Source organism: Neopelma chrysocephalum, unplaced genomic scaffold (genome assembly GCF_003984885.1).
Source record: "Neopelma chrysocephalum unplaced genomic scaffold, ASM398488v2 Primary Assembly neopelma1_67, whole genome shotgun sequence".
Classification (NCBI taxonomy): Eukaryota; Metazoa; Chordata; class Aves; order Passeriformes; family Pipridae; genus Neopelma; species Neopelma chrysocephalum.
Window position 1 is genome coordinate 8,276,886 of NW_020897726.1, and position 20,015 is coordinate 8,296,900.

The 20,015-nt window shown below is 38.0% G+C and overlaps 1 protein-coding gene across 2 annotated transcripts in view; it reads left to right on the plus strand.

The window, feature by feature from the left end:
* BZW2 (basic leucine zipper and W2 domains 2) overlaps positions 1-20,015 on the plus strand; it is a 54,462-nt gene that overhangs the window by 25,461 nt on the left and 8,986 nt on the right. For both annotated transcript variants that reach the window (XM_027684873.1, XM_027684872.1), the window contains exons 4-9: positions 473-576; positions 3,909-3,974; positions 10,547-10,682; positions 13,598-13,707; positions 15,357-15,527; positions 15,997-16,143. In XM_027684873.1, the coding sequence (XP_027540674.1) occupies positions 473-576; positions 3,909-3,974; positions 10,547-10,682; positions 13,598-13,707; positions 15,357-15,527; positions 15,997-16,143 (734 nt within the window). The remainder of the gene's footprint in view (positions 1-472; positions 577-3,908; positions 3,975-10,546; positions 10,683-13,597; positions 13,708-15,356; positions 15,528-15,996; positions 16,144-20,015) is intronic.

Sequence of the window (20,015 nt, forward strand, 5' to 3'; positions counted from 1 at the left end):
AGTGTTTTGAATGTTTACATGAGCCTGCTAAGCATTAAAGGAATTAGTAGGATGTTCCAAGTCCTCAAATTACTAAGAGTGCTAATACTTTTCTCTTTGGAAAGGATTTTCGTTAGTGTGGTGTTTAGTAGTAGTTGAAATACGCACAAGGGTCGGCCTCCAACCCATACTTATTTGATCACTCTCAGTCCTCTCAAAACCCACTGAGAAGTGAGAGAACTGAATCACTCAGTCCTGTGAGGTCTGTATTATCTGAGGTGCAGCATATTGACCAGGTGTACCTTCTGTCAGATGCCACCATAGCTTAGCAAACCTTGGTCTCTCTCTGTTCCTCCTTTTCCCCTTCCAACTCTTACTCTGGCCTTTTGCGTTAGCGATACTAACGTAAGACTTACTAGACTTATTAAATTTTACATATAGAACATCCTCTAAAGTAAGAAATTGTTCCTTGCCTTTTTTCCCTTTCTTCTAGCTCCTGGAGGTACACGCATAGATGACAATGATAAGACCAAGATGACCAACCACTGTGTATTTTTTGCAGATGAAGATCATGATGCCATCCGAAATTATGCTCAGGTCAGTAAAGGCATAGTTGATTACTGTTTTCCATTTATGTATCAAAAGGGATTACAGTGGAACATCTGCAGACTGTCTAGGCTGCAGTAGGCTAGTTATAGGCCAATTGAAAAATCCAGTTAATCAATAATCTGTCCTAACCTATACATTTTAGGTAAAAAAATAGGATGTCTAAGATAATCCTATCACAGTTGGCAATGCTTTCTTTTACAGAAAGCAGTTTTGCTTATCTCAGTCTGCTGTTGTTTGGGTCTATTTCTGGGCACCACCCTTATTATTTTTGTTGACCTTTTCTGTATGCAGACTGAAAGGTTTGTATGAACGTATTTTTAGAAACAAATGAACTGTATCAGAAATACAGCCTGTATCAGCAATAGTGTGGCCAGCAAGATGAGGGCACTTATCATTCCCCTATACTTGGCACTGGTGAGGCCACACCTCAAATCCTGTGTTCAGTTTTGGGGCCCTCACTGCAAGAAAGACATTGAGGTGCCAGAGCATGTCCAGAGAGGGGCAAATGGAGCTGTTGAAGGGTCTGGAGCACAGGTCTTATGAGGAGTGGGTGAAGGAGCTGGGGCTGTTTAGCCTGAAGAAAATGAGGCTCAGAGGTGACCTTTATCGCTCTCTACAACTACCTGATAGGAGGTTGTAGCGAGATGGGACCTGGTCTCTTCTGCCAAGTAATAAGCGGCAGGACAAGAGGAAATGGCCTCATGTTGTGCCAGGGGAGGTTAAAGTTGGATATTAGGAAAAATTTCTTCACTGAAAGGGTTGTGAAGCATTGGAATAGGTTGCCCAGGGAAGTGGTGCAGTCACCATCCATGGAGGTATTTAGAAGATGGGTAAACATGGTGCCTAGGGACACGGTTTAGTGGGACTTGGCGGTGCTGGGTTAACAGTTGGGCTTGATAATCTTAAAGGTATTTTCCAACTTAAACAGTTCTGTGAAGTATAAAAATGACAAAAAGTAAAAAGCTCATGCCTCCAACCTTTAGTTGTATATTTAGTTAGGAATTGGGCATATATTCCAAGAGCTTTCATTTCTCCTACATATGTGATATATGGTTTCATCTTGCAGGAATAAGGCTTGCATTAATAGGCCTATGTGAAATTAACACAAAAAAGCAATGAAGCCTAAAACATTCTTGACAAGCAGCTAACTCCTCAATGGAAGATAATGATTGTATGACAAAGTACAGTAAGAATTCTATGGAAAGTTCAAATCCACCATTCAATTCTGGATATAAGAAGGATGGCATAAAAATGCAATACCATTGCAGCTCCCATATGTCAGAAATCTTTTGTTAATTAAGTAATATATTTATCTTCTAAAATAACTAGTTATTATTGGAATGCTGGAGACAGCAAGTAGAAGCATAAAACACCGCTGTCCCTGCTAAGGTGTCTAGAGTGTCAAGCTGCTGTAAAGGTGCTTGGTTGATTTAAGGGTGCTGGGATCAAAATCTGCATCAGTAACAAATGTTTGTTTAATAGCAGAAAGCTTCTTTAAAAACACATCTCTAATAATGTAAAGAAGTGAAATATACTTATTTTTGGAAAAAGAGTCAATATTTCTTGTGCATCAGCTTTATAATTTCTTAAAACAGGGTATTCTGCTTCAGGAAAATCCCTGTTACTGGTAAAAGCATTGATTCTGTCTTCTTGAATTTTAATATTTTAATGATTTTGTAACAAAAATGGGCAGTACCAGTCCTCCAAGAAGAAATTTAACTTTTAAGTGGAAGCTTGCATACTGGAAAATGGAAAAGAAGGCTTTACTTCAGGATTTGAAGCAGTGGAATTTTCAGTGTATTCTCTGCATTTCAAACCAAAAGCCAGCAAAATAAGTCAACATTTTGTAATTCATGCCTGAAGAGATGTGTTCCAGGTTTTTTTCCATGCATAATAGAAAATAGAGTTCTTGTGCTATTATCAAAAAGTGGAGTTTTAGTCTAAAATAGTCTTTAGAACTTCCTTATTTAGAAGATACCTATAAGGTAATTTCATACTCTGACTCCCAAATGAACCAGTAGCATGTTTTTTTTGTGGATTTAATCATGGAAACCATTAGAAGAGCGAAAAGTCATCAAGTAAAAAGACTAATGCTGATATTTTAGCAGATTATACGCATATCAAGCCTACTTCTGTCATTTACAGGGACTTGAGAAAATATACAAAATTTTGTTTGGAAATATAAACAAGGAAGTAGTTTACATTTTCATCTTACATCTTATTTTATTAGAATTTTTTGTCTCTCTGCTTCTCAGCATAGCCACAACTTGATTTTTCACTTGTTCTGAGCCAGAATACTTCCATTTAGGATGTTAGGATGTATTTTATGTTCTGAAAAGTGAACTGAAACATTCTAAGCTTAATTCCCCCCCCATCCATGACATTATGTGGCAATAATGTCATTTGTTCTCCACATAAACCCTGTTACTTGTGATAGCGAGTCATATGTTTTGTGCCTTTGTACAGTAGTGTGAGCAATTATTTGTTTATTTAATTTCTTATCTCTTCCTTCTTCACCTTACATGCACTTTGCACCTGTGCTGCTGCTGATTTTATAATCTGTGGTCACCTGATGGAAAACAAATGGTGAAAACTGGAGAACAAGTGTTTCCAATAACATAATTGTTGTAAAAGCTTTGTTGAATGTTCTTCCTTTTTCCTTGGCAGGAGTGTGTTTTGTTGTAAACATTTATGCTAGTTGATTTGCAAAGATGTTGCATCTGCTGAAGATGCTCAGCATCCTGACTGCCTCACTCCATCAGCCTCAGCTGACAACTTCCCCAGAGCTGCATTACCAGGGGAAGGGTACAGAGTTAACCTTCTCCTCCTCTCCCTTGCTTTTGATCTATGGATAGGATGAAAAGTAGAATAGGAATAAAATTCTGAGAAATGCGAAAAGAAGACTTTCAAACTGCAGTAAATTCCCTGACTCAGGTATCGCTCTGTGAAGCAAGAATCTCAAAACTTGTATTTTTCCATTTGTGGACAAACTGATAGAGAAGAATGTTTCATGTTCTCCATGAGGCAGACAATGCAATAGGTAACTGCAGAAATACCATTCTGCAAGCTGCCTATTTCCTGGAAACGTGTCTAAAGAAAACTGTGCAGTGGAATATGAGAATGTGAGAAGCCAGCAGTGCTTTCTACGTTTCCTTTCCTGCTGTGGAGATAGTAAAAAGAAAAAAATGTCTTGTCATGGATTAGTCAAAGATAGGCTTTATGGATTCAGTAGTGGCAGTCTTGTTTCCCTTTGCCTTTTTTTGTAAAGAAAGATCGCTGCAATTGTTACACTTTTTAAGTCAATCTGTGTTTCTCTTTAGGTCTTCAATAAACTTATCAGGAGATACAAATATCTGGAGAAAGCATTTGAAGATGAAATCAAAAAGGTAATGATGATGGCAGTCTTTCCTGGAATGTTAATATTTTTTGCCCTATTTCTTATATAATTGTTCATGTACAAATGTGGCACTGTTAGGTGTTTTATTTAGCTCTACTGGAAAAGGGGATGGAATCTACAGGAGGGCAGCTTTACTCTGCAAATTTAGCTCTGTGGGAATACTGCAGGCAGCACTTGATGTAGAGTATTTCTGAATTAATGATTCTTTTGGTTGCTCTGACCAAAGTCACCTTCTTATTCCAGGTTTTTTGTGCAGAACTTTGGGGTATAGTTGTTAAAGAGAGGTGGTGTTACTGTCCTGCTAATAGAAAAGCTCTCTTTGTTTTTTTGCAACGAATAAATGCAAATCTGCTGTGCAGACTGTCACTTGATGTATGAGTTTTAAACCACTCCTGCTTCGTGGAATGCATCCTAACCACAAGGTTTTTGTATTTGAGACCAGAGATATGTGCAAGAGAAAGTCCTCACCACTGGCAGTGTGCTCAGGATTTGCCTGTTAGACTGTAGTGGATATTTGTGGATATTGCTTTGTTTTGTGATACTGAATTCTAAAGAGACAGAAGAAACCAGGGTAGAAGTGTTTGAAAAACAAAATACAGATTTTTTTTTTGTCTATTTTGAGTTCCTAGTAACAGATGTAAATATTTTTTTCTAATGGCCTGAAGGAGTAATAAACACTGTACTGTTCTGTAACTTAACTAGCATGCTGATAATGGCAAAACCTGTCCTGTGACTAAAATACCATATTTGTTAAAAGCAAAGGTATGTTTTCATACTATTTAGACATTAGAAAGATTGCTGCAAGGGTCAAATAAGGGCATGCCTGGAGCATGATGCCTCACCACCACCTCTTGTGGCTGAATGAATTTGGCTCTGATTTATGCATTCTTTCTCATATAGGAAATTATTTTTACACTTGTGGCCAGCATGCCTATCAACTGATGCTGATTGCTCAGTACATCATTCTAAAGACCTAAATTTACCTCTATCCCCACACAAATCTAATGTTCCTGCTGTTAATTACTATAATCACTGACATGAGAAGCGCTGACTCACAGCATTCAAGATTCAGAGCGTGTTCAGCATATTAAGCAAATGCCATGTCAATTCAAGCCGCCTCCTCTCTCTTCTGTAACTTGCTTTTGGTTTTGAAACCTCTAAGTTTAAATATTCACTTTGCACACTTAGTGACGAGACTGTAGTTAATGCATAATAATTTAACTCTTCGGTTGAGGAACAAGTGCCTCTGATGTGAAGTTTAGCCATATGCCAGCTTAAAAAAAAGCAGTAATTTTGGGTGCAGTATGACTGGAGCCATGCCACTCATTTAAAGCCATTAGAAACATTCTAGCCATGGCAGCACAGTATCAGAGTGGGCTTGTTCACCTTGCAGACTGCCTTTTAAGTACATGCTTTTTTTGTAGTTTTCGGTGTCCGATTACATCTTGTATGAAAAATCACAAGATGAGGTTTGCATAGTGGTCTTAGGCTGAGGGGAAGTTTTTCCATCAGCCCTTCCATCACCATCCATAGCACTGGTGCGAATCTTGGTGTGGCTCCTGGGGGTTGCCAGGTACACTCTCTTCCTTAGTTAATGCAGTTTATTAGAGAACTACAAACTTAAAAGGTGATTGTAAAGGTGTTTGGGCCTGTGTATTGCACCTGCACTGCTATTGCCCTTAAAACCCTTGAGACTATTTTTAGGTGTCGTCTGTTTACCTTCTCTCTCCCCCTGCTTGTGTGAACCCACCAAGTGACTGTATTCTCATTTATGAGTCTGCTGGGTTTTTAACTACTTAATCCTTTAATCCCTGTGTGCTGTAAATTGTACAGGAGTAACTGCCCATAGAGGGCCAGAAGATAGGTACATTCGTATTTTTAGAAGGTGTGTCTGCAAGATCAAGTAGTTCAAAGACTGCTGCAGTTAGTGGTGGTTAGAAATACGAGAGAGCGACTCCTTGATGTTTTTTTCGTGGGGCACTGTCCCAGCAATGAATGTGATTTTTCTGGCATACTCAGGCAGATAGAGCACTTGGGGGAAAAGTAGCTCTTCTTGCAGAACAAGGCATGCTAAAAGACCAAGGCAATACCAGCAGTTTCACTCTAAAGAAGCAGATGGTGTCAGTGGGACTTCTCTTTCAAGAGAGATTATCTTAAATGGCATTATTTGCAGAAGTATTTGTCTTCTAAGTCATAACTTTGCCATTAGGACATTATTTTCAAGCATCTCTCCCCTTTTTGTCTGCTTCTAGCTTTCAGACGTTTTATTTCTTAATTCCCAAAATTGCCAGTTATTCTTTTTTCTAATGGCATAAGCAAACCATATCTCTAAAGTCTTACATCTAAATTATTTTGTGCAAGTGATTTCAACAGAAGAAAAATACGTTTAAATGCATTGCTCACTTGCTGTTTTTTGATGCAGGCAGCTTAAGTTCATATGAGCACTGCCCAGTGTACTGTCAGACCTATGACACATTTTGCAATAATTTCAGTAAAATTCTCAGTTCCAAATTTGTGTTCATCTTTCTTTACATATGTACTTCTCTTTAGGTTAGTGGTTGAAGAATGCAATATTATATGTATGTATAGTGTCTTTGCATATTTAAGTATGTAGGTTTTATATAGTTTTTTTTATTATCAAAATTGGGATAAAGTACAGGTAAGTAAGTTTATTTTGGTCTTAACAGTGGTAAATATTACTGAGTCATGTGAGGACATCGGAAGTACTAAGAGATGTTGTGATGTCCTTTATTCGTGTTCCTGTTTTCCTGATGAAAGAACCATAAATCAAGCTAAGAATTAGGAAATAGGAGGAGAATAACTTTCTGAGATCAAATGAGGAGTAAACAGAGATACTTTAAGTCAGCTAAAGGAAAGGCAAGAATCAGTCTACAGAAATGTGTTATATTACCTGCTGACAATTATATTGCTGACAATTCAGTGCTGTCTACAGATGTGACCAACTGTCAGCAACAGACCAGTTCAGATAATGAAGATAAAAAAGGACACCACACTCCCTGTATTGGTAGAGTTCCTTAATTTTCTCTAATAAGACAGATCACAGGAGAGGAGAAGTTTTTCCTCTGTGCTTTTGAATGTTGCTTGTGTGTCTTAACTTGTGCATATCTTTTATGCTCAAAATTTGCGCTTAAAAGACAAAAATAGCATGGAACAGCACATTAGGTCTGGCCTTGTACTTATTAGGTATTCTGAACTCCCACTTACACAGGTAGGAGTTCTTATAGCTATAATAGAAATACAAAATTGTGAGCCAGAATTGCACTTTTTATGCCTGGAATCAGTCTGTATCTCTAATGAAAGCAGTAATGTCCGTGCTTGGCTAACAGCAGGGAAGCATCAGCTTGGGGAATGTTCTGTGGGTGGTTGGGTACTATTCTGAAGTGACTTGGACATTTTGTGACCTCCCTGCTGAGGTTTGTAATCATGATGGTAAAAGAAGAGCTCTTAAATAATCAGCAATAAAAATTTGAAATAACAACTTTGGACTGAGATTTTTGTTCCTTTCGATGTTTTTAAAATGGGTTTATGAAAGGTTTTGTTTCTTTCTGTTACCCAGTCTCCCCCTAAATTAGACTATGTTTCACAATTGCTTGAAAATATAGAATAATTGCCTTAAATAGCAGAAAATTACAAGTCTAAGTTTGAGCCGCTTTTAAGAAACAGTAGTAAAACAAAAATTATGCTAGTAGCACTAACAATACTTTAGGTAGTGAGAGATGTGTAGAAGATGAGGGTGCTGCTTAAAACATACTGCAGTGGGGTACACCAGAAACCACATTCATGCTAAGAGACTTGCAAGGAGCACATTTCAGAGGAAAGGGGAGAAGATAAGACTGCAAACTGCATAGATATGTGATTTCAGACCTTCTAAAACATTTGAACAAACACAGATTTCTCAAAAATAGACTTGATAAATTTTTGGATGTCCTTCTCATAGACTCCGTCTCCACCTTGGACTGTGTAACTCTGGTTTTGCAGATGGATTTCCTGACATCATTGCTTTCCTGACTCAAATCTGGCATGAATGGGTATAACTGTGCATGATCTACCCATTACTGGCAAAACCTAAGGAAGGTTACAGCTCAGAAGTATGTCAAAACCCAGTCTGTCATGGTAAAGTAGTCAGTGTGACCAGTTTCTAGTCAAAATCCTTATCTATTGCTTATATAGAAGCAAAAGAAAAAAGAGTTAAGTAGGCTACACAGAAATCTGAAACTATTTGTTAACAGTCTCAGTACTTACACCAAAGAGCAAAAGGTCTAACTCTGATTTTTTTTCTTGTGCAGATCTCAGTTATTACAGTGTTGTTGATAAAGCTTGTATAAAGAAAGTTTTAAATCCCCAGGCTTCCATTTTACACTAGGTTTATGTTGAAATTCTGTAAAAATATTTTCAATCTTCCCTTTAAATGTGGCCCTGGAGTTACTTTACCTGCACCATTTATATACATCAGTTAGTTGCTGCATTTGGAAATACAGCGCACCACTTGTTTCTCATTCATATATTTAGAAATAATAATTTCATTCTTCTGCATCCAAAATTTTTGTGTATTTTTTGGTTGAGTCACAGTTTGTTGAAATAAACTTAACACCTTGAGATTTTATAGTTTCATAATATTTCTTTTAAGCTAAAAGTGCGTGTTGCAGTCAGTTGGCTGAAGCCCACTAAAAAAAAAATCCCAAATGATTTGTCTGTGGCTGAATCATTCAGGCCTGTGTAAGCTGTAATTTAAAGCTGATGTTATTACGTAAGTACTGCTGTATGAATGAGGTCTTTTTCAGTTCTTTTCTCTGATACAGAGCAGAACTATTCATAAAACACTGCATGAGTTTTAATAACTTCATTAGTTATCTGGATTTTTAAAACATCACTGCATTCAGAAAGCTTATAGTTAATAAGCTGCTTAGGTATCTTGGAGAAGATCTCTCCTGACTATGGTAACAAACAAGCACAAGTACATGTGTGGTATTCTGTCCTTTTGTATGAGTGGAATCTGGTAATTAAGAAATATGCGTAATGTGGAAACCTGGTGGGAATTTTCCATCAAAACAAGCTGTTTTACTTTGATTGCATCTGTTGCTCATTTGGAAAAGGAAAAAGGGTGTCATGACAGCAGAAGGTCATGACACCCTTTTGAAGGGGTATAATTTCTTCTTCCTCGTGAAGAAGAAAATTCATTCCTTTTTCACTCCAGAAAATCGTATCTGCAGTATTTCTTTTTTCTCTTCTTTTTTTCCTTTCTTTTTCTGTGGTGCTGGTAAATTTGTAAGCCAGCATCTGATGGAGTCAGCAGCCTTTTGCATTGAATGAAGCTGTCCTTTGTTGTCTCATCTCCTTTTACCCATCATCTGTATTGTGATTGCTTAACAATAATACCATTGACAAAATCTCATTTTGCACGACTTTTTTTCTGATGTAAAGGAAAAGGTGTAATGTACTTCATCAGTATGCTCTCAAGTAATTCATCTTAACATATGAAATTAGGATTTTAAAAATAGGGGCTTAATTGCCATTTTTAGACTTTTAAGAGGTATATATGTAGTTCAGATCTTCTAGCACTTCAGACGATGAGATTTGAAATTTTGTTCCCAAGCTGTTTGTTTCTCTTGTAATTAGTGGTGGGAATGATAAGAAGGTCTTAAAGCAGCTTGTGTTCCTATCTGTCCATTGTCAGCTTTATTGAGAATGTCTGAACTTGAAATATATTTCTTTATTTTAGCCAGTAAAAAATCTGTTGTAATTGTGCTGTGTTCCCTTCCCCAAAAGAAAAACAGGAAACTTTCTCATCCTTTTATTGTTCCCATGAGTGATAGTTTGTGAAAGCTAGAAAATGAACTGCAACTCTATGTGGCTTGGCTGGAACTCTGAGGATGTGAATAGGCAGGCTCCTGGCTGTGATTTCTCTGCATCTCAAGCCTGAAGCAAGCACTTTTATCTTTACACATATATGTGTATATTTGGAGAAGACGGGTCTTTTCTACCTGACTAAGGCCATATTCCATGTAGAATCATAGAATGGTTTGGGTTGAAAGGGACCTTAAAGATCATGCAGTTCCAACCTCCCTGCCATGGGCAGGGACACCGTCCATTAGACCAGGTTGCTCAGAGCCTCATCCAACCTGTCCTTGAACACTTCCAGGCACGGGACATCTACAACTTCTCTGGGCAACCTGTTCCAGTGCCTCACCACTCTCACAGTAAAGAATTTCTTCCTAATATCTAATCTAAACCCCATTCTCAGTTTGAAGCCATTCCCCCTTGTCCTGTCACTATATGCTCTTGTAAATAGTCAGTAGTCTCTCCATCTTTCTTGTAGGCTCACTTCAGGTGTTGGCTTGTGTCCTTACAGAAAGTAAAATTACAGGGCATCAGTGAAGTGGCACTGCTGTGCTTCAGGATAGATTTTGATGTGATCGCTATTATTTGTATTGGGACTTTTGAGAAATAAAAAAATTGGATTGTTAATATTCATCTGTACCTGTTATCATTGCCTGTGCCTCAAATATATATCTTTTTTTTTTTGCCTTCTCTGACCCACAGCTCCTGCTATTTCTTAAAGCCTTTACTGAGACGGAGCAGACAAAGCTGGCAATGCTTTCTGGCATCCTGTTAGCCAATGGGACTCTTCCTGCTACAATTTTAACAAGCCTCTTCACTGACAATATAGTCAAAGAAGGTAATTTTCTGTACATTTTTTATTACATTAGCTTTTTTATAAATGTATTTTGTTGCAACATAATGTATATGTTGCAATAAAATGGAAGTTAAAAACTTGTGACTGTACAACAGAAATCAGTATTTCAAAGCAGAAGCATATACAGACAGCAATGGCCAACTTAAGTTGTGGAATCTAGTAAGAGGGCAATCAAGCGTAGAAAAAAGCAACAAATAGCAAAAACAAACCCCAAGGATTTATGTTTTTATGGAAGTCATACTTGTGCATGCAAAATTATAGAATGTATGTATTATTGTGATACTATAAAGGTGTGAAGTATAACATCTATCCCAGAGATATGTCTGCTAGCATTTTTTTCAAGCATTGCCAATATCTTCTGCATGTGAGTGGGAAGTGGGACAGGGAGCACGTGCAGGCCAACGGGATATTTCAGAAGAAAAGAAATCAGTCCCTCGTTTTGCCTTCGTACTAGTAGTGATCAGTGATTGATAAACTTTCCATGGACTTGTATTTACCATATGCTGAGTAAATGTTCTTCAGTCTTAGGGTATAATGCCTTTTTGAGATGACTTTTTTTAAGGATTTTTGTTATATATTTGTAGCCATCTACGTTGGAATCCTGATTTTCCAACTGCTTGCTCAACAATTTCTTTCTCTGGCAGTTATTGACTACCCGACATAATTGCAAATGTACTTTCAGTGTGGAACAGTTTTTGTGGCCCTTTTTTAGGTTTTGTTAAAGAGTTATGTATTATCTAAAACGTATTCTAACTTTCATTCAAAAAAAAATTATTCTAACTTCATGTTCTTATTTGCAGCATGCTAACCATGATATTTGTTTTCTAAATGCTGCAGAAAGAAAAGCCACAGCTGCAGCTTTGCTCTGTCATCATTCACAGCTTTTGGAATCAGAATTAAACTAGGAAAAATTCAAACAAAAGCACTAATCTATGTTTTAGGGTGATCGTCTACAATGTTTTTAAATTAAAGTCTTCCTAGTTATGGGAAGACAATAGCCATCTGAAAATTCAAATTTTTAAAAGTCATGTAAATTTTTATGTTTTAAATTTAATATTTTAGGAATACAATTCTTATTTGCATTATGAACTTAAGTTTCTAGGAGCCCTCAGCTTTTATTAGGAGCTTACGTTCACTTTTAGTTCTTGGTTTATATGTACTAAAAATGTACCTGTGACAGTATTTGAGGAAAGATTGTTCCGTCAGTGTCCTGGAATAGATATTGTATGGAAGAATAATTAAAGATGCAAAGATAATTGAAAAATGAGAAAAAGAGCAAGGCAATACATGTAGATCACATATTAACAAACTTGAAGCTTTCTTTGATTTACAAAAAAACAGTACTGCAGGCAAGTAAGGTTAAAATACACAAGGAAACGAGGTGAGCTGAGAGAGTTGTTGATCAGCTTGATAATTGTAACACTGGCAAAGAATTGGCTGGAAGTGAGACAAGGGTAGACTGTTCAGACAGGAGATCTAAAAAGCTGGAGCGCAAATACCTAATTTATTTTCAGATTACCCTATTTCAGTGTTGTGGTTACTTTTACTGCCATATATAGAAGGAAAACAAGGATGTCCTTTGTGAGTTGCTGACATATTTGTAGCAGAGACAGAGAAAGGTCTAGGCCATGGTAGAACCTCATCAGGGTTAAGTGTACCCTTTTTGTCACCCATGCTGGGAAAACAATGCAAATGCAAAGAGCAGCTAATGGCGTTAATCAATAAAATAAATGGCTGAAGCTACTTTCTGCAAATGGGGGAAAAAAATGAAAAAGAGAAGAGCTGTTTAAAAGCAAAGACGGTTGGCAATACATTCATGGAGCATAGGAACTGGCCACTGATAAATTTGGGCAGTAAATTAGAAGCAAGTTTGAAAATATGTGGGTAGTGAAGCCCTAGAACAACCTCAAATACTGATACTGGCATAAAACTTACTTTGTTTTAAGCTGAAACTTGAAAAAGTGTTTAGGACATGTATTAGGACAATGCTTGGTGACAGAGACCATTCCATTCAATTTTGGTATTGGGCACATAAGCACATATTGGATATTCTGAAGTGTGTTTGCAGGTGGAAGCTATTCCTAAGTCACCTCTTGGTTGACCAGGTTTGTGAGTCTTTGTTGGTATGGGCGTAGTACGGAGGAGCATAACTGAGCTGCAGGAGACCTTCCTCAAGGATGAGCTGGGTCTCCATCTCTGAGACCTTTCAGCTTCCTTCAGCTCCCTGCACTTGCTACTCGCAGACAAGAAGCTGGAGCAGAGCTGTGGTGGTGCAGCTTTAGGAAAGAGGAGATATGGGCCTGATGGTTTATTAGCTCCCCTGCTAGTGGAGGTTTATGTAATGCACAAAATACTAACTTGTGCCCTGAGGAAGGAATTTTTCCACTTAAAATAGTATTTGTGGCTGGTCCTACCAGCTACTAAATGCCTCCTAGGAGGACATAGTACAATCAGTCACCTTGAAGTTCCAAAGTTATTTAACCCTATTCCGGGGCTTGCTAAAAAACCGTTTGAAAATCTGTTTTTTCAGTTCTTATTCCTGACTATCCTTTATTGTTTTATGCCATCATTTCCTAACTGATTTAATGCCTAATTTTCCTTTTGCATTGGACTCAGTCTGTGAATTGAGAATGTAGGAAAAATAATTGCAAAGAAAATCTTTGAACAATTGAATGGAGATGGGTGATACAGAATGAAAAGATTTTCAATTTCACATACTTCAGAAAATTAGTATTGCATTAAAGAAAAAAAATAAGCATTTCAGCTCTATTTGTTCGGTCCTGTAGTCATAAATGCATTTTCGTTCCATAGTCTTGTAACTTTTTTGTAACCTTTTAAGTCTTATAGTCAACTCTAATTCATGTTGAAAATCGCTGAAACATGCTTTTCTCAAACAGGGATTGCAGCCTCTTTTGCTGTGAAGCTTTTTAAAGCATGGATGGCAGAGAAAGATGCCAATTCTGTTACCTCTGCTTTAAGAAAAGCCAACCTTGATAAGAGATTGCTAGTAAGTACAATATATTTTCAATAAGCTTTATCTTTCCCGGGGAAAAAGAAGGAAATAAAATGCAGATGGTAGTTTGCTGTAAGCATGCTAACTCCCCCTCAGACTCTGTTAGAGTTTTTAAAATATTTTGAATCACAGCAATATTGTTATGGCTGTAGCATTGATACAGGTTCAGGAACATTAAATATCACATGTTTTTACATTCTGTCTATTTTTCCTGTAGTCAAGTGCCTTCTGAGAGACTGTATATATGGGGCTTGGCGATTAATTAAATGGGTTTTTTCCTAACTACTGCTAACGAAACACACATCACCAGCAACTGGGCATGAGAAGTTGTTTTTTTTAATATATTTTCCTTTTGTAAGTAATAAATAAAGTATAAAGGATTATGATTAGAATGTAAGTTTCTGAAGCAATAGTGTTTAAATAGTATGATGAATGCACAGTAAGCTAATTTTTTGCAGCACTAGCCATCTGGGTAGCATAAATGGTCCTACAGTGATTGCAGCAGACCTAGTAGGTGCAGTGCAGGAAGGCTTTCAGCCTTTGGACTCAAATCCTACGTTCTGGGTTTGCAAGGTATTGAGAGAATATATGAATATGTAGCAATGTCATGTGCCTTTCTCTCACAGTGTCTTTCAGAAGATCAGTAGGGTTTTTTTAAACCTCAAAAAGATTGCTGCTGCGATAATCCAATCAAATACACATCCTGTGTAGCACTGCCTGGAGACTCAGCAGTATTTCCTGTTTCTGCTTCAATAATTTATAATTAAGCAAGTATCTTTCAAAAGTGAAGCAACATTCCAGACCCCTTCATGTCTGATGTATTTGATTTTAAGAGTCCAAGTCATAAATAATTTGCCATTAAGCTGGGAACTGGGCTAATTACGCTGTTTATTAGAGAGCGATGAAAAGCAAACTGCATCTTATTTGTATTTCAAACTTGACTGACTTAAACTTTCAGCTGTTGACTCTCATTATGCTGCTATATTAAACAACTATAAAGTATCAGATGATGTTACCTAGCATAGATGCCTTCATAAAACTGTTGTCTTAATCTCATGAGTCAGTAAGTAAACAGATGGAGGGTCTGTAGCTTCTTTGTTAAAAAAATGTGCCATCCATCCCACAGATCACTCTTAAGACACCAAGAACTGGGTGGTAAATAAGTGCTGTTGAATCCTTGCCAATATGGGGCATTTGCTATAGCAATTTTTAAGAATAATTTTAACTTTTCTAAGTAGCTGGACTCTCATAAATTGACAGTGTCTTTGAATTAGAAATACCTACAGGAGTTAATGTTAATAGTACATAGTGGATTTTGCGATTTTTGTTAAACGATGCATTAGTGGTGGGCCAGGGTACCTGGGCCACTTATTGAGTATTGCTGAGCATATTTTTCTTTTGAGATAAAATGTGTGGGCACACTGGGAGGGCATGGTAAACATGCTGTGCATTCCCTCCACTATAATGAAACATAGCAATATGAATGAAGTGTTGACTTTTCCAGTGTGGATAGAAGCATTCACTTTTTTTTTAAGTGTAGTACCAGGTTGTTCCCACTGTTCATTCTGAAAAAATGTTTCTTACATTCTGTCAAGAGTCATAATTGGTTATTTATTTAACAGAGAGCATTCCTGTCTTTTTAGGAACTCTTTCCAGCCAACCGGCAGAATGTGGACCATTTTGCCAAGTATTTTACTGAAGCAGGTCTAAAAGAACTCTCAGATTTCCTTAGAGTTCAGCAGTCACTGGGGACTCGTAAAGAACTTCAAAAAGAACTACAAGAACGTCTCTCTCAGGAATGCCCAATTAAAGAGGTAAAAGTGTTTTTTTTATAACTTCTGTTTATATAATCATAGCCAAAGACTTAAATCAACACTAGGTAGAGAGGAACACATTTCCTCTCTTTTCCTCATAGATTTCCTCTGTCTTTCTTTAAATTATTTTAATTTATTCATCTGTTCACTCTGTGCTTAAGGCTAAAGCAGCAAAATATCCTCTGGATTTACAAGTGCAACAGATTATGGGTGGGTTGTTGTTTTTTTTCCATTACCTTATGCTTGAGAAAGTATTTCCTTTAGCTGCATTAACTGTTAGATTGGAGGAGAGGGACAAAACTTGTAGTCGCGTTACAGTAATGTCATGCCAAATTCTTCCTTTTTATTATTCTTGTTCTGATTTTTTGTTATTATTTCTACACCATGATGTCACTTGTAAATGACTGCAAGTATTTGGAAAGTCAGCAATTTCTGGTTCATTGGAAATGTCGCTTATTCCCTGCTCCAGGTAGTGCTTTATGTAAAAGAGGAAATGAAAAGAAATGAGCTGCCAGAGCCAGCAGTGATCGGTCTCCTCTGGACCTGTGTCATGAACGCTGTGGAATGGAACAAGAAAGAGGAGCTGGTTGCAGAGCAGGCCCTCAAACATCTGAAGGTGCGTACATGGGAAGGAAGTTGTGAATTAATGATACATCCTATGGCTGTCAAGTTTTTACCTGTTTAAATCCAGGAGATGTAGAGTTTTGAAGTATGATGCTGAGCACACCAAGCATTGTGTGTAGTCTGACTTCAATCCAATGAATGCAAACCTGAGGTAGTTCAGATCACTGAGTGCCCTGAGGCATTCATTGCAGAGGGCCGGGGGAACTGAGGTGTTCACAGCCTGAGCAACTCTCTGTTGTGCACTGGGACAATGCTAAGCAAGTGCTGGGATTCAGCCTGCTCAGATCTGACTATTAAGCCTGCAGGAGCTGCCTTTGCAATGTCTTTGCCAGAAGCAAAGACATTTTGGGAGCATGGTGAGGTGGCGTCTGTGCTGGCTTTGCACAGAGCTGGTTAGATCCAGGCAGGAATGCTGAGGCCAGAATCTGTGCAATGGTTGTTGCCATTTGGATACTCGGCAACTTGTCAACTAATGAGCCAGAAGCTGGCTTGGGACTGTGTACACTGTTCAGTGTTGTTACTCTCTTATCCAGGTACTGTCCTTGTGGATGAGGGAATTACCAACTGCATGTTGATACAAAAACTCTCAAGTTCTTGAAGTAGAAAAAAAAAACCCAAACCAAAAACCAGTGCAGAGTCATTGCCATCACTGGTATTCCTCATCTAAATCTGAAGGAATTGTGCAGTGCAAGACACTTGAGCTGAGAACAGAGGCAGAGAGGCTTTTCAGCAGAATTACTCCTTTTAAGCTGGTAAACCATGACCAAGAGAATACTCCCTCATAGCCAGGGCTGTAAAGATTTGCCCTTGGACAAAAGCAATCTGGTCTTTATTCTTTATGGTAAAATAGATTTTTCTTTTTCATACTGGATGTCTCTCCATACTTGAGAGTTCCCACATTGGTTTAGCTCCTACTACTGCTGTCCTTTCATCTGAATTTGGTTTCCCAATCAGTTATCCTAGAAATGCAGTCACTTGGGATATTGTGTAGTCTTTGATGGTAAGATTGAATGCCTTGAAGTTTTCTCAAGTGACCCAAATAGCAGTAGAGATGAGATAGTTTCCAGAAGGAGGAGAGACATTGTTTTTCTTGTTCTTTTGATGTAAAAATTGATTATATCTCTTTGAGTTGTAACAAAGTTTCCATTGAGATTTATTGTCTAGTGCTGCAGGGCAAATTAAGAAACACTTTCTGGAATATTTGAACATTGGGAAAAGAGAAACATAGCTGGCTTTGTGCAAGTATTGTTGACTGGATGTTTAGTCATCTCACTGACCCAAGCCATCAGCTTTAAATGTACTCCCACTGAATTAGGTAAGGCATCTTGCCTAAGATAGGCAACTTTCTAGCTACATCCACTTTCTAAAAACAGAGGATGAATTTGTATGGGGTATTACTATTTGCACTTACAGGTAAGATTTTAATAGAAGCAGTAGAAATAAAAATTTAAACTTTGATAGCTGCTTCTTTTGCAGTTCAGTGTTCAAAATTAACAGCATTTGTTTCACATCCTTCCTCAGGATAGGTGGAGGCAGATCTTAGATTCTTCTCTTTGGGCTCTCAGCTGACCCAATATGTGAGCCAGCTCCAGAAACTGGATTAACAGTGTTAGCATGATACAGAGCTTAGTTCTGGGCCCTCCTGTGCATCGACATGCCAGGAAACAATCAGGGGGTTGCTTTAATCTGGTGGCGTGAGTCAGGATGTGTATAAATACATACTTGATGTGCGACATGTCAGATGGTGGAATTTATTCTTGTATGGCTCTAACTGACAGATAACTTCACAAAGCACATTCCAAAAGCTTTGACATCTGGGTACCAGTCTCTTTAATTTATTAGATTTCTTTTGGTAAGCTGTATACGAGGCACCCTTGAATAGGTGTGTCAAGGAAGAGAATGTTGACCTAGTTTACAGACCTTAAAAAGCCTTGCTGGATGGGCAGCTACCTAATGGAGGAGGTGGACAGCCATGAACCAGCATACTCGGGCAGTGCAGTAAAAGTCATGTGTCCCATCCATATGGCAGGACTGGCAGGAGCTGAACTCAGGAGGAGACAGGGCAAGCTGTTCAACCCTGAATCTTCTCAAATAAGCTCCTGATTGTCCCAGTAACCTCACTATGACACTGGGGCATATCGCCTAGGCCACCTCCAATGCAGAGATGTTCTCTGTGGGTGGGGAGAATCCTCCAGACAATTCTCACTGGAGGCAAGGCTGTGGTGAGCTTCACAACACTGCAGGTGCTCACCTGCTGCTCCCTAACCTGGCACAAATGGAAAATAATTCCACTCAGCTCAGCCAGCAATGAGAGGAAGCTAATTTTACGGATTCTTAATCATTTAGGCATTGTGAAACTTGTAACTGTAAGTCTGTACCGGTTGAGAGGTGAGAGAGGAATGCGAAGGGAGTCAAGCCAGATGTGACAAAATGAAGATATTTTACTTCTAAACTGACAACATAGGATTTTTATTAGAAATTATTTAATGTTTATAGATAGCAGCTCTTCACGAATATATGGATGGGGGTGAGTTCTGCTGAGGCTATTAAATAAACCAACTGCAATGTATATTGCTCTGCCTCCCTGCAACAGCTGGATGCTGCAAGGGCTAAAACGGGAAAAAGAGCTACCCAAAACCTGCACAAGTTTTTCAGTGCTTTTACCAAAGCAGTGACATTGTTTATTAACATGTGGCTATACCTGCCAGAAGTGGAAAAACTTAGCCTCTGGTGTTAGCTAGATCTTGCCATTTCTCATAGGTAAGGGAGTTTCTTCCATAAGTACTAATACTGTCTGCCTGTGAGCTGCTCGTTACTGTTGCTGTGTAATTTCTTGCTCTCTCTCTGTCTTTAAATTAATAGCGGATAATTATTAAAAAATACTTTTTTGATCAACTGTTACAATTTCAGTGATTCTCATGCATTTTAATAGTTATTTCCATGGATTATGTTGAGGAAAACCCTCAGGATTTAGTCCCTTTTAGAGAAGTGCTGAAGTGTATGTACTTTTAAACATGCCCTTCAGTGATGGGTGATTTGTTACCTGACCAAGACCATCAGCAGCCCTGGTGTCACATACCAGAACTGTGTGATATCAGGCCATTGCAAATCCAGCTGAAAAATGTCAAACTGGGCGTTACTGGAAACAACTAAGAAAGGCTGAGCTGGTCAGTGCAAGAACAATTTAAATGGTGACATTAATGTATATTTGGCCCGGGGCTCTGAAGATCAAGGGTAATTTGTTGTCCCTTCATCTCTGAAACATGCTCTTAATATTACCTGAAGATTGCAGTCTTAGCTGGACTCATCACAGGCTAAGATGACAGGAAATTAGAGAGATGTGGATATAAACACTAGCCTTTACGGAAGAGTGAACATGATATGGTCCTTTAATGTAATTTTTAATTTTAACATCTGAAATAAGAGGGGGAAATTGCATAACAAGTAAGTTTTTGCTTTATGTTTTATTATATGAATAGGCTCCGGGAAAAGACAATGAAATGTACCATTACTGTCTTGTCAGAGTAACATTAGCAGTTAATACTGTACTTAGAAAATATTTCTGTTTACCAAAGAAAAGGTTGTCATGATACTCTTGATTGTGTTAATGAGAAAAATTAATGCCACTTGATCACAGTTCACTTGGAATAATTTAATTTAATTTATTTTATTTAATTTATTTCAGTTTCCTGAGACTTCTGAAACCCCTATGAAACGAGAGATTTTTATTTTCACACATCACTTCTGAATCAGCAGCATGCTGCATTTGAAATGTGTGGCAACAGTACTCCCAGACTGTGGGCTTTATAAATTTATTTTATAAAATGCAGCATCTAAGTGGTACTGAATTTTAGCTTACAGCAT